Source organism: Fusarium solani, assembly GCF_023522795.1.
Source record: "Fusarium solani strain SB1 chromosome Unknown bctg00000000, whole genome shotgun sequence".
Lineage (NCBI taxonomy): Eukaryota > Fungi > Ascomycota > Sordariomycetes > Hypocreales > Nectriaceae > Fusarium > Fusarium solani.
The window spans coordinates 2,732,032-2,751,801 of record NW_027072157.1 but is presented as its reverse complement, the minus strand read 5'-3'; the positions used below and the strand labels follow the sequence as shown (position 1 = coordinate 2,751,801).

Genomic DNA, 19,770 nt, shown 5'->3' with positions numbered 1-19,770 from the left:
ATGGACGAAACAATGGCTTTTAAGGATTATGGAACGGTTGGCGCTTGGGGGACTTCGTTTTGCAAACTACCACAACTTCTTTCTCCTGTACTTTCCTTAAGGTTATCCAGCTGTTGCGTTGCAATGTGTGCTAACGTTGTGTCTTTTTAGAGAACGCAGATGGCAACAATATCGTTGGCCAGAGGTACGTCGTTCTCCCCATCAACAGCAACTCCTGCCCCCTGATGATTCGTACTCACCAAATTGGCCCTGGTGCGAGCGTGATGTTTACCCGATGTATTGTTGTCCTGTCTGTTTCACTTTCATAGTCTAAGTTAATACATTGGTTTTATTTCTCAGTTTGATATCCACTGTGTTGGTATGAGTGCCTGAACCTGCTCCTCATTGTAATCTTAAACATACTCGTATCATCGCCATCATCCTGAAAGGGGTATCAAATTCCATCTAGGCTTGAAGTGAATGGTCATCATCGTGTAGTTCATCTATAAGGGGGTTTGTTTGTGCTGGTATATCTAAATTCCTGTCTTCTCGAGCTTCTTTGCCAGCTCTTCCACCTCCTTGTCCTTGACGGGGATAACAGGCTCCTCCTGAGCCTCCTCGGCCTCCTTGATCAGCTTCTCGGCACGCTCCTCGGGCTCGATCTCCTCCTCCTCCTCTTCTTCCTCTTCCTCCTCACTGTCGAGCTCCTCGAGGTCGCTCAGGCTGTCGACGCCCCAGTCGTCCTCGGCCACGACGTCACCGCCGTTCTTCTCCTTGCGCTCCTCGAGGAGCTCCTGGAGAGCAAGGATCGACTCGTCGTCCTCGGTGAACTTGTTGCCGTTGAGCTCGATTCGCTTCAGGGCAGGCAGACCATCCTTGGCGGCGGCGGCGAAGCCCTTGACACCGGCGGCGGTAATCTCGTTGTACTGCAACCGCAGGGTCTCGAGCTTGGTGTTGGAGCCCTTGGACAGGGCACCGGCAAGCAGAACACCACCCTTGGCACCCAGGAGAGAGTCACCGACGCCGAGCTCCTGCAGGAGGGTCCAGTTAGAGACAACCTTGGACAGGGCCCTGGCTCCGGTCACGGTAAAGGTGTTGTCTTGAAGGTCAAGAATCCTGAGCTCGGAGGCGTGGTTGAGACCTTGGCTCAGAAGATGAGAGATACCCTCCTGTCGGATACCGTTCTGCACCATCTTGACCTCCTTAATCTTGTTGTGAAGGCTGTAGGTCTTAGCCCAGGCCGTCATACTACCATTCTCGAGTCGGTTTCGGCCGCAGATGACGGTCTCGAGGTCAGGGACCTCCTGTCCCTCCTTTCTGGCGGCCTCCTTCTTGGCATGAAGCTCGGACAGGGCATCGGCAATTAAGATACCGGCATGGGGGCCCAGGCCGTTGTTGTTGAGGTAGAGGTGCTGGAGAGGAACGTGGGCGGCAAGGAAGGCAACGAGGGGCGCCTGGGTGTTCAAGCCGAAGGCGTTGTCGTTAAGGTTGATGGTGTTGAGCTTGGGGAGGTTGAGGATCGAGGTGAGGAGGGAGGAAAGAGCTTCGGGGATCTCGTTAAGGAGTCGGCCGGTGAAGATATCGGCGAGGTTTGCGACCTGGGAGAGGGGGTGTTAGTGAAGAGTCGGCCAGAGTGGCGGGCTGTTGACTTACTCTGAGGCCCTTCTTGGTCGCGAGGACCTCACCAAGAAGCTTGCAGGCGCCTACACCCAGAGTGTTTCCCAGCAGGCGAACCTCCTCGACGTCGTCCTGGGCCCGGAGACTGGCGATATGAGGCTCGAGATCCTCGGCCGTATCAAGCTTGAGGCCCTTACCCTCGAGGGTAAAGAGCTTATCGGAAGGAGCCATTCTATTCGTAAAAAGTAAAGCGCACAAAGAAAAAAGTTGCTAAGTGTTGAAGAGCAAGGATGCTGCTGCTTGTATGTCGCAAGAAGTTGTAGCGGAAAACTGAAGACTCGAGACCAAGCGGGCAAAAGACTGTGGGAGTTGATTCAAGGTGGGGGTGGGGTATGTCGCAGATTAGGCAGTACATTGACGTCCGAATGAGGCTTGGGCTGGGAATTTTTTTCGCAATTTCCCATCGCCATGGGCAGCCGAACCATGGTCTGCTGAGTCATCAATTGAGAACCCGACTTTTCCCCTCGGGTCGGAAAAACTTGGGATGTGGTTGAAGTTGTTAGGTCACCACTGGTCACCTGCCGTTCCGCCGGAGGCTCAGAGCAACCACGGTCAAGAGCGGCTGCATCAGCACGTGACCGCGTCCAATCAGCGTCGGTCCATTTCGGAACGCTCGATAGGATTTTGTCTGATGCTAATGATCTCTGCTGAGCCCTTTTGTCCTCCGACCCCGAGAACGATTCCCCATCGACGTCTCACATTCGATCGCGGCACATCCAGCAGCGACGGTCTAGCTTGCCCATAATGCTTGCCAGGTCGTGCTTGCGCTCGACGCGCACCTTCAATGGCCTCCGGAACGGCCCTTCCGCTGTCTCCAAGGTATGGCACGATCCAGACGAAACCCGCGGGTGACGACGAGCTTCCCTTCCCGTTTGCCGAGGGAACCTCACCACGAGCCTCGACACGCCGCAACCACGCCAATCGCATCAGGATGGGCCTGGAATACATGTATCCAATTGCTGACTGTGTCTTTTCACCAGCGTGCCGCCTCCTCGAGCTCCAGCGCCGCCGGCGATGCCTCTGCCACTCGATTGAACGTGGCCGCCGCCGCCTCGACCACCCTCGCCCTGGGCTCCATTGCCTGGTACTACCATCTCTATGGCCCCGTGGCCCACGCCATGACTCCCGCTGAGGAGGGGTACGTGCTGCTCCCTGATGACGGTCGCCGCGCTGGCACATGTCGTCCCGTCCCGAGCCACGGGATGAGGCATAAATGCTGCAACGCATCGATGATCCGTACAATTGATGGACGTGACAATTGCTGACCAGGCCATCACAGTCTGCACCCCACCAAGTACCCTTGGGTCCACAACCAGTGGTTCAAGACCTTCGACCACCAGGCGTAAGAATGCCGTCGATGCCCGCTTCACGACCAGGTCGAATTGCTGACCCACCCTCACAGTCTCCGCCGTGGTTTCCAGGTCTACCAGGAGGTCTGCCAGTCCTGCCACTCCCTTAGCCGAATCCCCTACCGATCTCTGGTCGGTGCCGTCTTGACCGTTGACGAGGCCAAGGCCCTCGCCGAGGAGAACGAGTACCCCGGTGAGCCCGATGAGCAGGGCGAGATCCAGATGCGACCCGGAAAGCTGGCCGACTACATGCTCCCTCCTTACAAGAACGAGGAGGCTGCCCGATTCGCCAACAACGGTGCCCTTCCCCCGGATCTGAGCCTGATCATCAAGGCCCGCCACGGCGGCTGCGACTACATCTTCAGCTTGCTCACTGGTTACCCCGAGGAGCCCCCCGCTGGCGTCCAGGTCGCTCCCGGCATGAACTTCAACCCCTACTTCCCCGGTACCGGTATTGCTATGGCCCGTGTCCTGTACGACGACCTCGTCGAGTACGAGGACGGCACGCCCGCCACCACCTCTCAGATGGCCAAGGATGTTGTCGAGTTCCTCAACTGGGCTGCCGAGCCCGAGATGGACGACCGAAAGCGAATGGGTATGAAGGTGCTCGTTGTGTCGGCCTCGCTGTGGGCCGTCAGTGTCTGGGTTAAGCGATACAAGTGGGCTTGGCTCAAGTCCCGAAAGATCGCCTACGACCCCCCCAAGGAGGTCAAGGTCCGCCGCTAAACAAGGTGTCAAAGTCTCATTTGTATACTAGTCGCCCCCTAGAGCAGCTCCTTTGTCGGCGGTGGCGGGTAGAAAAGAAGGCGAAGTCGTGGAAGGAAGGAAAGCAGGAGGCGGATGTTAGAGTGTAAATCAGATGAATCGTTCCCAATACCTTATTCGACCTAGTACTACATCTGGAGCTTTGAACATGTTGGTTCCCTTGTGAAGTGTGTTGAGGGAGTTTGAGGGAGTCTATTTCATATGAAGGAAGGTTGAGGTTGAGTTGGCCAACAAAGTTCATCAACGGTCATGTATGAGGTGTCTGAATATGCAACAGTAACTGTACATTTCCTGGCCACTCGTAAGATATATGCCTTTTGGCGTAACCATGCACAGGTTGTATAATTCACCGAGATATAAATGGATATCAATCACTGCAGTGTCAGGAGGTGGCATGTGAAGTTGCATTTATTAAGTTTCACGTATGAGATCCTCGACCCAGTCAAGCTGCGAGTTTACGTATATGACGAGTTGAGAGTGCAAACACACAGCCTCCCTGCATTAAGTGGGCTTGGAGAGATAGGTGATACAATTGAGTAGAATTCACGTACGAGGGATTATTGTTGCCTGTTGGTATCATCATGCTGCGTTCACATTCACGATGAGGGTAGGAATCCACTGGAGTTGCTGAGCGTTAGTGGTCCACCAATATTCATAGTGGATGGACGGATTCATTAGCGGATGCTCGCCACGATAACTCAACAGACGCTAGCGCTCCTCTCCACCTCCCAGCGGGAACACCAGCACCTGGACTTCCTTCACGCACGGAGCACGGAGCACTCTCGGCGGGAGCAGGTGCCTGCCTCCGACCGACGCCTCTTCCATCCCATCCAATCCACTCACTCGCCATCCATCCTGTCCAACCTTCAACCTCCTCTCCCTCTTTCTCACACCACGCCCTTCCACGACCAATTTTGATCCTCCTCCTCCTCCTTCTCTCTCTGTACGAGTTTCCACCTCTCTCCCTATTCTTTCCTACCTAGGCGGCCCCCCCCTCGCTGAGCCGTGCGTGCCAAAACAAGCACCCACCGGCGACGGCATCAAAAACATCGCCAGCGACCATGCCCTTCGTCGGTGAAGACATCCGCCCTGGGATCAAGCGAAGACTCAGCGACGACCATGAACCGACAGCCTACCGCCCCGACCAGCCCAAGGACTTTTACCTCCTCAACCAGCGGTCCGACCTCACCCCGCGCAAGATCCTTCCCCTGACCAAGCGAGCCCGCATCACCGAGGATGACATCCTCACCCACGACAACTTTACCTACACCAACTCTCACAGACGGCGCCGGTCCTCGCAGCTCAAGATGATGCCGGTGCAGCCCCTTTTCGCCAGCCGCCCCTCACCTCGGCCAACCGGTGCCGTCCTCGCTCCCTGCCACATCTGCCACCGCAAGCCAACGAAGAAGTCCGACCTCGACTCGTTTGCCGAATGCCAAGGCTGTGGTGAACGAACGTGTTTTGTTTGCATTCGGGAGTGTCAAGGCTGGAACCTGGATAGAGACACATTGCTATCAGAACAAGAAGCGCTCTCGAGGTCTTTTCAGATGCACGACGCCGACGATGATCAACCCTCACAACGCAGTGCCAAAGGAGGACAAGAAGCAAATAAAGGATGGGATGCTGTTGGACACCGCTCTGTGGTGTGTAGTCGATGCTGCATAGAACGCGGTGCAGAAGGAGACGTTGCATGTCTGGGCTGCTTCTCTCGCATGGAGGGCACCTGAAGAAAAATATGGACAGCGTCGGTGGATTTTTATAATGACGATTAATGATGGGATTCTCGCAACTACTCTGGGCGTACACGTTGCATCTGGGAGTTATTAGCAAGCGTATCACTCTTCGACGGGGGCCCTCCTTTTGAGCAGATGAGGCGGGGAAGGGAAGGGAACAACTACATACGCATCATCATGGGGAACAAGCATTTGGGTTGGGCAAAGGCGTTTCATTTCAAGGCTTCAGGCGGGCCTCGGTTCTGATGCGCATGGTATGGATGGTTGCAACACTGCTTCGGGGAATCACTAGGTAGATAGATAGAAACATGGATGTCAGCGGCATCTTGTACGATTCAGTTCCTGCAAGTATTGTCGCCAGGAGCCTTCCTACAACGAAGGATATTAATACCATCCTCAACTCAACATAGCCAGTGTTCTGTATCTAATGTGAATTCAATTGATGGTGACCACTGGGAGCAATGGGAAACGTTGCTCTGGCTGATGGTGGTGAGGAATATCTAGTATATAGAGAATGAGCTTGAGGCTACAAGAAGCCGGCAAGCGCACATCCTCAAAGTCGATTGATACCTACGTAGGCATTCACGCTTTAAACTGTGCTGCATCAAACATTACGGAGAAAGATCTAAATGGCGTACTGCTTGTAAAAGCAACTTGTTCATTGAGGCGTCTATAATCCCGCCCATCCAATTGCCCTTTACTCATACACCGCATTAAATTACACCGCTGCCCAATGTCTACCTTAGTTGTACTGCATGTACGTCGCCGTCGAGTTAAACTTGAGGTTGCCCTTGATGACCTTGTCCACCGCGCTGAGGAAGTCCTTCTCCGATGCCACCTTTCTCCTCGCGCGAATGGCAAACATACCGGCCTCAGTGCACACACTGCGCAGCTCAGCACCCGTCGCATTGGGGCACAGACGAGAGATGAGCTCCCAGCGGATGTCACGCTCGACAGACATGCTCTTGGCGTGGATACGCAGAATGTTGGCTCGGCCCTCGAGGTCGGGCAGTGAGAACTCGATCTTTCGGTCAATACGACCCGGCCGCATCAGGGCAGGATCCAGGGTGGAGGGTCTGTTGGTGGCAAACATGACCTTGATGTTTCCTCGTGCGTCGAAACCGTCAAGCTGTGTAATCAGCTCCAGCATAGTTCGCTGGACCTCGTTGTCTCCACCGGCACCATCATCAAATCGAGCACCGCCGATAGCGTCAATCTCGTCGAAGAAGATGATGCAAGCCTTCTTTGTCCGTGCCATCTCGAACAGCTCTCGAACCATCCTTGCACCTTCACCGACGTACTTCTGGACCAGCTCGCTACCAATGACTCGGATAAAGGTGGCGTCCGTTCGGTTGGCGACAGCTCGGGCACAGAGGGTCTTGCCGGTTCCGGGAGGGCCGTAGAGCAGCGCACCCTTGGGAGGATCAATACCGAGGTTCACGAAACGCTCGGGAGATAGCAGGGGCATCTCGACGACTTCTCGCAGCTTCTCAACCTGCTCCTTGCAGCCACCGACATCGCCATAAGTGACATCAGGCTTCTCCTCCACAGTCATCATGGTAACACTCGCGTCGATCTTGGGCGGCAAGGGAAGCATGATCTGGTACTTGTTGCGGTCGACACCAACCCGCATGCCCTCCTCGATATCTGTGGGACTGACCCGGTCACCGAGCTGGACAACGAATTTGGCGATCTGCTTCACGTTGATGACGTATTTGCTCTTGGACTCATCGCCCTTTTCGTCGGCAATGATCTTTGTACACCGCGCAACCTGAAAGGGCTGCTCCTCGGACATTCGTTGACGGTCGGCGGCGACATCCCATAGATGTGGTGGCGCAAGTCCTGTGTCGGATTCCTGTTGAGAGTTAGAATTGCTGGTGGGAAATGGACCGGTAGTCCAACCTTGACGCCGATCTTCTCATCAACGCTTTGTTGCTTCTCCTTGATCTGCTTCTCGAGCTTCTTGATGGATGTTCCGTAGGGTGCAGCACCGTAGGTCTTGAGGACCTGAATATCCCTACCAAGCGTTAGCCATCCCAGAGCTGTCTGTCATTGTAGGCGCGTCGTTCGTACTCGTCCGTTAGAGGAGTGATCTTCTTCTCTTCTATCTCATCGTCGGCGAAGTTCTTCTGGTACTTCTCCCAGTTTTGACCGGTTGCGGAAGGCTGGAGCCGTCAGTAGGCAAACAAGCTTGCGAGGGCGCGCAATGACGCACCATGATGAACTCCGCAGGTCTGACAGATCTGGTGTGTAATTATGCGAGACCGAGGATCGTATGCGGTGAGAGTGCGGGGGGTGTTGTTGGTGGTGAGGAGAATGGGAGAGGTTGATGGTTGTTGTCGACGTCGTGGTTGTTTGGGGATGGAGGTGTCAGTGAGGGCCTTCCGTAATCTGTGAGTTGCCTTGAGCTTCAAGCACGGACCCACACCATGAGGCTGCTGCACGGCTAAGCCACAACAGGCTAGATCGAGGAACCCCTCGGAGCTGGAGGATCTGTACCCCCGATCCAAAATTTCTGGGTGACAATTCCTATGGCGGAGTAGGGCAGCCTAGGGAGGTGGGACATTGTCAAGGCTGCTGGATTCTACTGCGAAGTCGTGTTCCTTCAAAAGCCCCGCCATCAAACATCTTCGTTTTGTCTTGAAGATTCCTGGCACCGCCAACTCGTTTTTAAAATGTCTGCCCCGGCCGCAGCTCCAGCCCCTGCAGCGGGTGGCGCCAGCAATGCTACTTTTCGTGTACGCAGAGCTTCCACCAAGCTTTTGAGCTCCCCGCTGACCATGTCGATAGGATAAGGAGAAGCCCATGGCGGTGCGCTCCTCCAACATCGTCGCCGCTCGAGGTACGGCGCCCTCGATCCGCTTCAGCGTCTCTTTCATGCTGACCATCCCATAGCCGTCGCCGATGCTATCAGAACCTCTCTCGGTCCTCGAGGAATGGACAAGATGATCCGTGGTGGAAAGGGCGAGACCATTATCACAAACGATGGAAACACCATGCTCAAGAGCATGTCGGTCATGCACCCCACAGCAAAGATGCTGGTCAACCTTTCGGGCGCTCAGGATGTGGAAGCTGGTGACGGTACTACCTCCGTTGTCGTCATCTGCGGAAGTCTTCTTGGTGCCGCCGACCGACTTCTCTCCAAGGGCATCCATCCCTCAGTTATTTCCGAGTCCTTCCAGCGAGCTGCCGCCGCCGCCGTCGAGGTCCTCCACGAGATGTCTCTGCCCATCGCCCTCACCGATACCGCCTCTCTTCTCCAGGCCGCCAACACCTCGCTGTCGTCCAAGATTGTGTCTCAGTACTCGAACCTCCTTGGTCCCATGGCCGTCAACTCTGTTACAAAGACCATCGACCTGAAGACCGCCGACAATGTCGATCTCAACAACATCCGAATCGTCAAGCGAGTTGGAGGAACGATCGAGGACAGCGAGCTTGTCGATGGTCTGGTTCTTACCCAGCCCGTGCTCAAGAACGCCGGTGGCCCAGTTCGCATGGAGAAGGCAAAGATTGGTCTCATTCAGTTCCAGCTGAGCCCCCCCAAGCCTGATGTATGTGCGATTTCTTGATGTGGGTAGGAAACCATGCTCACACTTTACAGATGGAAAACACCATCCAGGTCAACGACTACCGACAGATGGATAAGATCGTTAAGGAGGAGCGATTATACCTGTTGAACATGGCCAAGAAAATCAAGAAGGCCAAGTGCAACGTCCTGTTGATCCAGAAGTCTATCCTCCGTGACGCCGTCAACGACCTATCACTACACTTTTTGGCCAAGCTCGGCATCCTCGCTGTCAAGGACATTGAGCGCGATGAAGTCGAGTTTATCTGCAAGTCCACTGGCTGCAAGCCCATCGCTGATGTCGACTCTTTTACCGAGGACAAGCTGGGTTATGCTGATCTCGTGGAGGAGGTACAGTCTTCGGGATCGCGCATGGTCAAGGTTACGGGCACCAAGTCGGTCGGCAAGACTGTCTCCGTGGTGGTGCGAGGTGCCAACTCTCTGATTCTGGAGGAGGCTGAGCGAAGTCTGCACGATGCGCTCTGCGTTGTGCGTTGTCTGGTGAAGAAGAAGGCTCTCATCGCTGGTGGTGGTGCCCCTGAAATTGAGATTGCCGCACAGCTCTCCAAGCAAGCGCGCAGCTTGACGGGTACCGAGGCCATCTGCTGGAAGGCTTTTGCGGATGCTATGGAGGTCATTCCCACCACACTGGCTGAGAATGCTGGTCTTAACAGCATCAAGGTTGTGACGGAGCTGCGACACCGTCACGAGATGGGTGAGAAGAACGCGGGAGTCAGCATCAAGTCGGGAGGTGTCAACACCAACATCTCCAAGGAGAACGTTCTGCAGCCCCTCCTCGTTAGCACAAGCGCGATCGAGCTGGCGGCCGAGACTGTGAAGATGATTCTGCGGATAGACGACATTGCTTTGACCAGATAGAGTGAGATATCCCTCCAGCGGGGTTCTGCCTTGGGTTGTATGAGAATACCAAAATGGGGCATGAGTCTGCTAAAAGTATTTACGTTCTGTATATTGCGGGTGAAGTCTTGGTGCGTTTTTTGTGTTTATAAGTTGTAGTGTCTCAAGTGGTGATGCTCGCGAGGAGTTATTGTAGTCGGCAGGTGCAACAGAGGCCGCTCCTGCCATAATCGCAGGTCAAAGCAGATCACCCTTTGGAATTGTCACTCAACAACAGCAGAACACTCAACGAATTCTCTCCTTTCGCTCAATTACAAGACTGCAGGCATTTACAAACTCGAGGGCCTATTACTCCAATTCTTGCCTTACAACGACTTGGGAGTCTACCCCTTCTCCACCATGGCTGTAGATGACGATTCCAATTACTCGAGCAACGACGAGAATGACCCTAGCTTCATTGCTATGCAAGCGCAACAGCGTCTCTTTCAGGTAAGAACTATGATGCAAGTGGATAACATTGGTAGATGCTGAGATATATACAGCTAAAGAGAGATCGAGATGAGCGCTTGGGCGCCTTGGTTGAAGACTCGGCGACCGCTATGGAAGAGCTACACAACCGTATTGTCGCATACCAAAAAGAACGGCGCTCAAAGCAGTGAGTCTATGCTGGAATGTCCAACATTGGGCTTAGAGCAAGGTTGACCGGGAGAAGGGCTGACGCCTGCGCTGCATCTGTCATGAAGATCGTCGAGGCTGTTGAGCGCAGAATGGAGATTGAGCAGCGGATGGAAACGCTTGTTTCCAAGGTCAACTCTACAACTCGAGAGGTTGAAGATATGATGAAGGCAGGCTTTCGTGGGAGAGAGAAGGACATTAAGCAAGCCAGATGATTGCCAGGTATGCATACAGCCATGGTCTGAACGCAAGATGGAGGATGCTGTCGCGGATCTTGAGACTGGATTTCTCAAGCATGAAGACATGAACAATTGTTAAATCAAGCAATTCTAGAACCAATTGTGCACTGAAGTCTTTTAGACAGCTTTAGCAAAGCCAATCCCTTTTCCGAGAGATATCAGAAGGTTCCGTAATCAGATCGTGGATATGTGCTGCACCCGTGTTTAAGCGGCACATCACGCCACCACCGAGAAGCATGTTTGAACCAGAGAGGAATGCCGAATTGGATTGCCCGTATGTCTACAATGTATTGTACACGGCCTCTATGACCGATGGCGCCGTCTATTCTTTTAAACCTGGAATCCGTATCCCGACATGCATGTGCGGTACTGCTCCACCAGCGACTTGCAGTCCTCGGCCGGGTCCTTTGCGTTTGAGAAGAGCATGCACTCGTCTCGCTTCGACTTTTCCTCCTTGCACACGCAGCAGGGCTATTCGGTTTGAGGCGTCAGCTATTGCGATTGAGGGGTGGAGGGCTCGTATCTCGAGGTTGGGAAGCTCTCACCTTGGGCTTGTCGGAGGCGGCGGTGGTAGCTAGCACAAAGAGTTAGCGGGGGATCCAGTTTCCCGGAGCAGGGGTTTGTCCGTACGGTTCGGCTTTGTGACAGCCACCGGCGAAGGGGCAGAAGGTGTCGATTGTGAAGCTCCCATCTTGATTGATTTGAATTTGTCTTTGAGGAAAGAAGGGATCGTCGGCCGGTTAGAGAGCTATAGGTGTAAGTAGGGTGGTTCGGGTCGGGCTTAGCAGGCCATAACTTTTTTCAATGGCGAAATGCGCTCCTGGGGACGAGCAGATTTCTAAGCTTGCTGGATGACCAATCATTTGTCGTCGGCTCACGTGGCGTCGCGACGACTTCGTGAAAGAATCAACTTGCTCGTTGACGTCATTTCGAGATTTCTATGTAAACCTCAAGACATATACACATGCAAGTTTCCCTCCATTTTTACCAGTTACTGCTATCGATCTGGGCTATGTATATGAACCTTGAGACGAGGCATTGGCCATTATTCATCTTCAAGTCTGGGGAAACATCTTCAAGGTGGTTGCCGATGGTGGGGCCGGCGTCTTCCGGATGCGCAAGGGTCCAGCCGTCACTTGGCGCTGTCGGACTTAACCCGGTAACAACGAAAGCTGTCACCGTTGAGATGTTTCCTTTTGGTCAGCTAGTTGCACATTGGACGAATCTCTGTCTCTTCTGATATTAGATATTGACATTGGTTGAAACGAGAGTGGGAGATGTGGTCTTGTCCAATCATAGGTTCGCGCTGCGCTTACATACAGTTGCAACGCGTACAGTAGTCTGGTCCACCTATCCATTGTTGATGCGTTAGGCGAAGAGGTAACCTTGACTTCGATACATACATTCCGTCGCCGTTGTTATTGTTGTATTCAAAACCTACCACTCGCGCCGGCCTATCCAGGAATACCCAATTGATCAAGATACAATTCCTTCATCATGCTCACCATCGAAGAGACCCGTGCACTCGGCGAGGTTCACCCCGAGTTTGAGCCAGTGAGCCCAGGACCGTCACTCCCGTATACACGAGGCTACTGACGTTTCATCAAGATTGTGAGATGTTACAACCCAATGCTCAATGCTTGGAACATGGATACCGATCTCGATGGAATTCGTGAGATAATGGCCCAAGTCCGCCAGTCACGGCCCAAGCCAGACCCGGACTCTCTATCTTACCGCATGGAAGACATCAAAATCCCACTGAGGGATGGCCATGAAGTTGATGCTCGAGTGTACACTCCCAAGGATGCCCCATCCGATGGCTGTCCCGGTATCGTCGTATTTCACGGAGGCGGGTTTGTGTTGGGCGATCTCGATACCGAAGCTGGGCTCTGTGCTACCTTTACCGACCTTGGAGGCGTCGCCGTGAATGTTGATTTCCGCCACGCGCCGGAACATCCTTTCCCCCAGGCCATTGAAGATGCCTTTGATGCTACCAATTGGGTGAGTATTATCTAACCGCACAAGAGAATGACATGCTGAGTAAAACAGGCAGCCAAAAACGTGAGCAAGCTGGGGATCGACCCTGCCAAGGGCTTCATCATCGGTGGCACCAGCTCTGGAGCCGACATGTCTCTGGCTGTCTCCCATCTTTGCCAGGATGCTGAAATGAAGCCTCCTCTGACCGGTGTATATGCACCCATCACCTCTGGAGTCAACGAAGAAACAGTCCCTGAGAAGTACAAGGACCACTTCTTCAGCAAAGTGCAGAACGCCAATGCACCCGCGTTCAGCACAGAGTCACTCAAGTTTGTTCACTGTAGGCGTTTACCCCGATTCTCTCCACAAATCACTAACTCGTGTGGCAGCCAAGTACAAGCCCGATCAGACGAGCCCCCTGGCATTCCCTGTCGCATTTCCTACTCACGTTGGCCAACCCAAGACTTACTTTCAGGTCTGCGGGCTGGACCCAGTGAGGGACTCCAGTCTCGTGCTTGAGCAGGTCTACAAGGACGATGGGGTGCCTACCAAGATTCACATATACCCGGGTTTGCCTCATGCGTTCTGGGCTCTCTTTCCAGAGCTTGAGATTAGCAGCAAGCGTCAGGAGGATGTCGTGGAAGGTCTGAAGTGGTTGCTCGAGCAGTAGAGTGGGTGCAGCAACTTACGCTATGTTGCCCAATGCCTTGAACCAAAAGAGTCATCTCTATCGGGAAATATCAGAAAAGTAAACAAACAATGAATATTCTGCCACCATGTTTGATGTTCAGGCGCAAGTAGACTACGTCAACACTCTGGTGACGTAGGCCTGTCGTGTAAGTGACTAGGGCAGCGCAATCCCCAGGCACCACAACACACGTCAAGCATTGAATTCGAGTCATTGAGAAACGCGGAGAATTGCTTAATTCTTCAAAATCCAACTTTATTCGACCGGTGTTACGAGGAAGCCCGAGGTTGACGATATCAAGCCGCGCGGCTGTCTGGCAGACTTGATGTGGCGACGGGACAGGCGCCAATGAGTCAGCCTTTCGGCTGCCTTTTCGACAACCGTGCCGGCTTTTTGGTGTTCGGGCTTTTGTTCAGTCCATCCATTCTCTACTACAGGGGGCAAATTCCAGCAATGGAGACCTCTCCGCCTTCTAGCCCTCCTCGGGGCCGAATCTGTTAAGGTGGGCAGACACTTTCCGGCACGTGAGGTAGAAGGCCCCGCGCCAATTGGCGCTGCTGGCCGACCACCTCTCGGGACCGACCGATCATCGTGACCCCGGACCCCGAAGGCGAGAGTGAGGATTGGACGCGCGGCGAAGATTTTTGCCCGACCTGACCGTCTTTTTTTGCTCTTACGTCCGAGATGGTGTGCGAACTTGTGTGGTTTTCCTTTATGCTCTGTGTGGTTCGATGACTTGCGCAAGTGTGCCAGCCCTACCACTTCTCTGCCTGGAGTTCAGGTTACGGAGACGGTTACGTGTGAGAAATCGCCCCCCTTGCCAGAAGTGTACTTGTATTGCCGTATGTGGGAAGACAAGGCGAGAGGAGTATATAAGTTGACACACCTGACCATGTTGGAACAATCTTCCCATCTCCAGCTTCACTCACATCATTCACTGATCTGACAGCTTTTCAACAACACTTCTCCCTCTACATCTACTACACACATACAACAAGACAAGGCAAGACAAGTAATCATGAGCCCGAGCCAGCAACCTTACTCTATGCCCTTCTGGGACTTTGTCCAGGCATTCGATCCCAATCAGGGACCTGGTCGCGGAGTTGATCACAACTCTGCCTCCCACTTCCCCTTCATGGCCGGTTACCCCTTTGGAGGTCCCGGAGGTCCTGGTGGTCCCGGAGGCCCAGGCGGCCCCGGTGGTCCTGGCCCTCATGGAGGTCCTCACGGCGGTCCTCACGGTTTCCCTGGCCCCCATGGACCTGGTCCTCGCGGTCCTCCTCCTCCCCCTGAGGCCGATGGCTTCGTATGGGGTCCTTGGTATCAGGGCGCAGGCCCCTGGGATCGTCCCCGCGGTCATCACGAACACCATCGCTCCGAGGGCGAGTCCTCGACTACAGACGTAGAGCGAGATGCCAACACCAACAACGAGAAGAGCGAGTCCCCCGACACCATGGCTGCCGATGCCCCTGATCCCGAGGAGGTTGTCCCTGACGAGAACCAATGCGGTCGACGTCCTGGCTTCGGTCGAGGCCGTGGACGTGGTGGTCCCCGAGGTGGTCGATGCGGTCGCGGAGGACGAGGCGGTTTCCCCCACGGCCCTCGTGGTCCTCACCACGGACCTGGACCTCATCCTCCTCCTCCTTATCCCGGCCAGGGCGGCCCCTTTGACTTCTCTGGTCTCTTCCGCGGCTGGGCCGGCCATCCCTTCTTCCGTAACATTCGCGAGCAGGCCCAGCGTTTCCAGGACAGCCAGAACCAGAACGACTCCAACTCTTTCAACCCTCCCGTTGACATCTTCAACACAGAAAAGGCCTACGTCCTTCACGTCGCACTGCCCGGTGCTAAGAAGGAAGACATCGGTGTCAACTGGGACGCTGACCGCAGCCTGCTGAACATTGCCGGTGTCGTCCACCGTCCTGGTGATGAAGAGTTCCTGAACACACTCGCCGCCGGTGAGAGAAAGGTCGGCCTGTTCGAGCGCAACGTGGCGCTCCCTCCCGAGGGAGTTGAGGAGCGTGACGAGATTGACAGCTTTGGCATCACGGCCAAGATGGAGGACGGTGTCCTGGTGATCACCGTTCCCAAAGTTGAAAGGGAGTGGACCGAGATTCGCAAGGTGGACATTGAGTAAAATGGATGGAATATTGGACAGGCAACAAGATGAGCAAAGATATCCTTGAGTTTTTTGATGGTTTCGCATATACCTGGTTTAGTCTGATTTGGTTTGTTTGATATTGGCATGGCCTAATAGTTGACGGCTCGCATCGATACTGGTATTAAATAGTTGGAAAAAATTGGAAAAATATTATATACATCTTATCACTCTCATAATAAAACTTGTGACTTTGACTAACATTTGTCTAATTAACGTGATGCTATCCTCTAAGAATAAATACAAAGGAAAATCTCCAACATGACATTGTAACGTGTCTATTCAGTCTATTTTAAGCTGAACAAAGTGAATCTTCATCTGCGCTAGGCGTATGCAAATGGGTATATGCTAGAATGTAGAGGGGTTTCAAGGGGCCGGATTCTCCAGGCCCAAGTTAAAAAGTGAATAGAATGCTCCAAAGCGCTTTCGTGACGACGGTATAAAAAAAATGGTGGTGGTGGAAGTTCTCGCGTAGTCTTGTTGGTTTTTTCGCTGCTGTAATATGCAATTTCGAGCCATGTCCCTCCAGAAGAAATAGAAGAAAAGATAATCAAGGGAATAAGATAAAGCCAAGAAACTCCAGTTAACCCCCCAACGTCCAATCATTATTGCCAGTTCACTTGTGTCGGCATAAGTGGTCATGATTCTAGCCCCTTGGCGATCTCTTCGCGTACGTGGCGGCACCACTTGAGTAGGGCCGCCTCAAAGTCTACCCAGACCTTTGGGGACGTGTTGTACACGACTCCGAGGGCGTCGACGGTCAGCATGACCTCGAAGCGTAGCTCGGCGGCCTTGACCCAGTAGCGCAGGTTATCGGCGCTGCGGTAGGGCTTCTGAGTGTCGGTGTGGAAGGTCGGGATAGCGCCCCAGCGCCGCCGGGACTTGTGCACCGCGGCATTGTGCAGCTTGACCAGTCGCAGGCCGTTCTGCATGCTCTCGAGGAAAGGCGTCGGCTTCTCGGCTGTGGGCGACATGGGCGTCCATTCGGGCAGAGGATCTGCCGTCGTGTCCATGGACAAGAGGAATGCTCGCTCCCGCTCATACTCGCGGCCGGTCCAGTCGCCTTTGAGCCATGTCCAGCCATCCCGCTCGGCCCTCTCTGTGTCCTCGATCTCCTGCTCCTGCTTGAGGATACCAAACACGCTGTCGACCCAGGTATCCATGGTCTTGATCTCCTCGTCTCTCATGCCATCCTTGAAATTCCGGGTAGCCATCTGCTTCAGCACCTCCATGACGGCCAAGAGGTCAGCCCTGACCTGCTTCTCGGGCTTTATAGAGTCGAGGCGGTCGGGCAGCTCGTGGGCCGTGTAGTACATCTTGGCGGCGCGGATAGCCAGAGTCACAACGTCGAGCATGTGCATGCCCTGGAGTTCAAACCATCCCTGGGAATTCTCCGAGGGCATGTTGGGGTATTTGGGCGCGTTGGGTGGCGCCTGATAAGTGCCAGCCCTTCGCTCTTGTGCCTCCTTCAATGCCTCTCTTGCGTCGCGTAGTGTCTGCTCGAGTTCGGACTTGAGTTCCAGAATGGTGGGCGGCTTGGGGACCACCTTTTCGCGGTGGTGATAGGTGCTCACGGTGGGAGGGAGCATGTCCCCAGGCTCGCTGAAGGTATCATCGTAGTAGTCGTCTATCTCCTCAATCGGAGACTCGACAAGATTATCTGTGCCGAAGCCCTGGGCACCAAAGTCGGGGCTGCTGCCAGTAGAAGCATAGGAGGAGTCGACATCGGAGCCCACAATCTTGGGAAGGGTGCCACTGGTATCCAGAGCTGACAGATCGAGGGTTGCCCGGTGCGGCTGCTTCTTCCTAGCCAGCTGGCCACCCTTGCCGTCGAGCAGGCCTGTCCGGGCAAAGTAGTACTGTAGATGCGCGATGCTGCCCAAGCTCATGACACTCTCACGGGAACGGGCGCTGGCGGCAAAGTCGGTGCCCTGGGGCCGCATGTATCCGCGGCGACGACTCCGGCCATCGAAGCTGTAACTCGAGTGTCGGGAGGTTGAGATGTCGGAGCGTCGGTGCTGGAGGAGACTGCCGGTGGAATGGCGGTTGTACGGCTCGCTCCCGAGGGAGTCACGGGAGGCAGCGTCGGTGCTGGAGCCGTGAGACCATGACGAAGTGGTGGACAAGCAGCGAGAGAGCTCCGGACACGCGCCGATGGCAGGCGTTGGCAGCGCATCAGGAGGCGGCGAGTCGCAGCGGAAGGACGGAGTCTGGTGGTTGGCCATCATGTCTTGGTGATGAAAGGGATGCCTAGCTAAGGCGAGTGGATGGATGGTTTGTCGAGTATTCCAAACTTCGAATGCGATCTCTCAGAGTCGTCCAACAGAATTATCCCCGCGTGATCAACGTTGATTCTCGGCCTGGGCGGTAATGCTTGTTGACGGTGGTGTGCCGTGAATGATGATCTGCACTTACACAGATGCACAAACACGACAGATGAGGTTCCACAGCAACGGGCAGCTTTCAGGAGCTTGAATGGATGGCACTGCAGCTAGCGAGTACGCCACTGAAAGCAAAGCAACAGCAACAGCAATCGAGGGGCAGCGAGAGAGAAATGGCAGCGCGACAAGGGAGGGGAAGGTTTAAAGTCGAGCTCTGCGAAGGACAGAGGGGGAAAGTGAAAGAGAGCACAAATCGAAGGGGTAATACAAGGACGAACGAATGGATGGATGGTGGATGGTGGATGGACGGGATGGGATGGATTATTTCCAGGGGTTCTTTGGTGATGGGGCGACGGTTCCAGGCTGGCCGGGCTGGTTGGTGGGACAGGCCTCGGGACTCGACAAGGGTGAAATTACTTCGCGTCCGTTCGTTGGAACAGCGGGGGAAGTGCGCGAGGATTGGCGGAACCAGAGAGCTAACGATTAGCAAGGATCGGGAGAGGAATTGGTTTCCAGAAGGTGATGTGATGTCAGGGTCTTGTGGAAAAGTCGGTAGAGGCGAGGACAGACAGAAGACGGGACTTTTAAGTGCCTGTTAGTGAGACGTTGAAGCTAAAGAAAGAGATGCATGAGCGTGCGTGCGTCTGTTCTGGTGAACATGGATGGGCCTCTTTTTTTTTTCTTTTTCTTCTGAGGCACGTTAGTTGGTTTAATTTATTCAACAAGGGGGCAGAATGAAAAACAATGGCTTGGACAAGAGAGATGTGATCGACGATAAGACAGGCCAAATAGGTGCGTTCTGCAACCCAGCGAGAACCAAGACCGTTGAGGCGGATTCAACTGGCCAGGGGCTCACGGCGGGCTACTGTGTATGCAGGAGGTAGCTGGAGCTTCTCCCAATGGAAGCTGGAGCCAAACAACTCGTGCAGTAGCGCAACGTCCAAAACCACAAGAGATGCACGGGCGTGAGATGGGCAGGGATGAACAGATGGAGTCGTCAAAGCATTCAAACGTCATGTGCGACGGGGGAGACTCTTTATCACGGCGCTGGGCGTTGACGACACACGGACAGAGACAGACACAGGCTTGTCTAAGAGCCCGTGTGTCATATCCCAGGGCAACCTTTTAGTATCCGTCCTCCCGCGATCCATCCCCAAAACGAGCGAGTTGAGAGACTCCATCTCGAAAGTCAGGCTGGGCCAGTCAGAGAGCTAGGCTGGTTGCTGTCTAATCTCCTCCAGATTGATTGGAATCTGCTACGTTTCTATCCCGCTGCCGCCACGCGCCCACATGTCTCGGTTGTCCTGTCAATCGCTAGGTCCAATCCTCACGGGACAAAGTTTCAGACATATTTTCAGCAGCAGAGGAAATTCCTCCATGATCGATCCCATCGGGGAATACCTACCACTCTCGCTCCGTGCCCACAGGCAAGGCAAGGCATCTTGAGTCCCGTCCCCGGGTCAGATCCCGGCTCCGAGGGAAATTCCTCCGTGATTGGACTTTCATGCAAGCCACGCGGTTGGCTGGAGCTCCCTGGGGACCAAGCTCGGAGCTCCCGTTGAAGCTCTGGTCAGGTTGCATCTGGATTGCAAAGGACAGTGTTCGATGCTTCTAGCTCGAGACGAGAAGAGAAGTGTGGGATAAATGATCGTGTTATCGTTGATCGACACGTGCGAGCTCCGTCCGTGTGGTGTGGCCTTGGTGCTGCTCCATATGCAAGAGGACCGTC

The 19,770-nt window shown here is 54.3% G+C and overlaps 10 protein-coding genes across 10 annotated transcripts; 6 read left to right on the top strand and 4 right to left on the bottom strand.

The window, feature by feature from the left end:
* Nucleotides 1-512: 512 nt before the first annotated feature.
* On the bottom strand, nucleotides 513-1,827 carry MRS44_000875 (uncharacterized protein; the record flags this gene model as incomplete). Its single annotated transcript, XM_046275010.2, has 2 exons — nucleotides 513-1,577; nucleotides 1,633-1,827. The coding sequence occupies 2 exons, from the start codon at nucleotides 1,825-1,827 to the stop codon at nucleotides 513-515; spliced, it is 1,260 nt and encodes a 419-aa protein (XP_046138771.2).
* A 573-nt stretch (nucleotides 1,828-2,400) lies between these two features.
* On the top strand, nucleotides 2,401-3,731 carry MRS44_000874 (uncharacterized protein; the record flags this gene model as incomplete). The annotated part of the gene is made up of 4 exons (XM_046275009.2): nucleotides 2,401-2,475; nucleotides 2,637-2,794; nucleotides 2,936-2,998; nucleotides 3,059-3,731. The coding sequence occupies 4 exons, from the start codon at nucleotides 2,401-2,403 to the stop codon at nucleotides 3,729-3,731; spliced, it is 969 nt and encodes a 322-aa protein (XP_046138770.1).
* Nucleotides 3,732-4,831: 1,100 nt separating this feature from the next.
* MRS44_000873 (uncharacterized protein) lies at nucleotides 4,832-5,497 on the top strand (the record flags this gene model as incomplete). The annotated part of the gene is made up of 1 exon (XM_046275008.2): nucleotides 4,832-5,497. One exon carries the CDS (start codon nucleotides 4,832-4,834, stop codon nucleotides 5,495-5,497), a length of 666 nt encoding a protein of 221 aa, XP_046138769.1.
* Nucleotides 5,498-6,245: 748 nt separating this feature from the next.
* On the bottom strand, nucleotides 6,246-7,721 carry MRS44_000872 (uncharacterized protein; the record flags this gene model as incomplete). Its single annotated transcript, XM_046275007.2, has 4 exons — nucleotides 6,246-7,358; nucleotides 7,406-7,520; nucleotides 7,577-7,668; nucleotides 7,719-7,721. The coding sequence occupies 4 exons, from the start codon at nucleotides 7,719-7,721 to the stop codon at nucleotides 6,246-6,248; spliced, it is 1,323 nt and encodes a 440-aa protein (XP_046138768.1).
* Nucleotides 7,722-8,178: 457 nt separating this feature from the next.
* Nucleotides 8,179-9,947, top strand: MRS44_000871 (uncharacterized protein; the record flags this gene model as incomplete). Its single annotated transcript, XM_046279889.2, has 4 exons — nucleotides 8,179-8,241; nucleotides 8,294-8,345; nucleotides 8,399-9,054; nucleotides 9,105-9,947. 4 exons carry the CDS (start codon nucleotides 8,179-8,181, stop codon nucleotides 9,945-9,947), a joined length of 1,614 nt encoding a protein of 537 aa, XP_046138767.1.
* Nucleotides 9,948-10,325: 378 nt separating this feature from the next.
* On the top strand, nucleotides 10,326-10,816 carry MRS44_000870 (uncharacterized protein; the record flags this gene model as incomplete). Its single annotated transcript, XM_065624224.1, has 3 exons — nucleotides 10,326-10,415; nucleotides 10,469-10,581; nucleotides 10,624-10,816. The coding sequence occupies 3 exons, from the start codon at nucleotides 10,326-10,328 to the stop codon at nucleotides 10,814-10,816; spliced, it is 396 nt and encodes a 131-aa protein (XP_065479927.1).
* A 354-nt stretch (nucleotides 10,817-11,170) lies between these two features.
* On the bottom strand, nucleotides 11,171-11,531 carry MRS44_000869 (uncharacterized protein; the record flags this gene model as incomplete). Its single annotated transcript, XM_046275005.2, has 3 exons — nucleotides 11,171-11,311; nucleotides 11,386-11,414; nucleotides 11,471-11,531. 3 exons carry the CDS (start codon nucleotides 11,529-11,531, stop codon nucleotides 11,171-11,173), a joined length of 231 nt encoding a protein of 76 aa, XP_046138765.2.
* An 806-nt stretch (nucleotides 11,532-12,337) lies between these two features.
* On the top strand, nucleotides 12,338-13,487 carry MRS44_000868 (uncharacterized protein; the record flags this gene model as incomplete). Its single annotated transcript, XM_046280694.2, has 4 exons — nucleotides 12,338-12,394; nucleotides 12,449-12,841; nucleotides 12,890-13,157; nucleotides 13,207-13,487. 4 exons carry the CDS (start codon nucleotides 12,338-12,340, stop codon nucleotides 13,485-13,487), a joined length of 999 nt encoding a protein of 332 aa, XP_046138764.1.
* Nucleotides 13,488-14,523: 1,036 nt separating this feature from the next.
* On the top strand, nucleotides 14,524-15,639 carry MRS44_000867 (uncharacterized protein; the record flags this gene model as incomplete). The annotated part of the gene is made up of 1 exon (XM_046273457.2): nucleotides 14,524-15,639. One exon carries the CDS (start codon nucleotides 14,524-14,526, stop codon nucleotides 15,637-15,639), a length of 1,116 nt encoding a protein of 371 aa, XP_046138763.1.
* Nucleotides 15,640-16,298: 659 nt separating this feature from the next.
* On the bottom strand, nucleotides 16,299-17,885 carry MRS44_000866 (uncharacterized protein; the record flags this gene model as incomplete). The annotated part of the gene is made up of 1 exon (XM_046275004.2): nucleotides 16,299-17,885. The coding sequence occupies one exon, from the start codon at nucleotides 17,883-17,885 to the stop codon at nucleotides 16,299-16,301; it is 1,587 nt and encodes a 528-aa protein (XP_046138762.2).
* Between the last annotated feature and the right edge of the window lie 1,885 nt (nucleotides 17,886-19,770).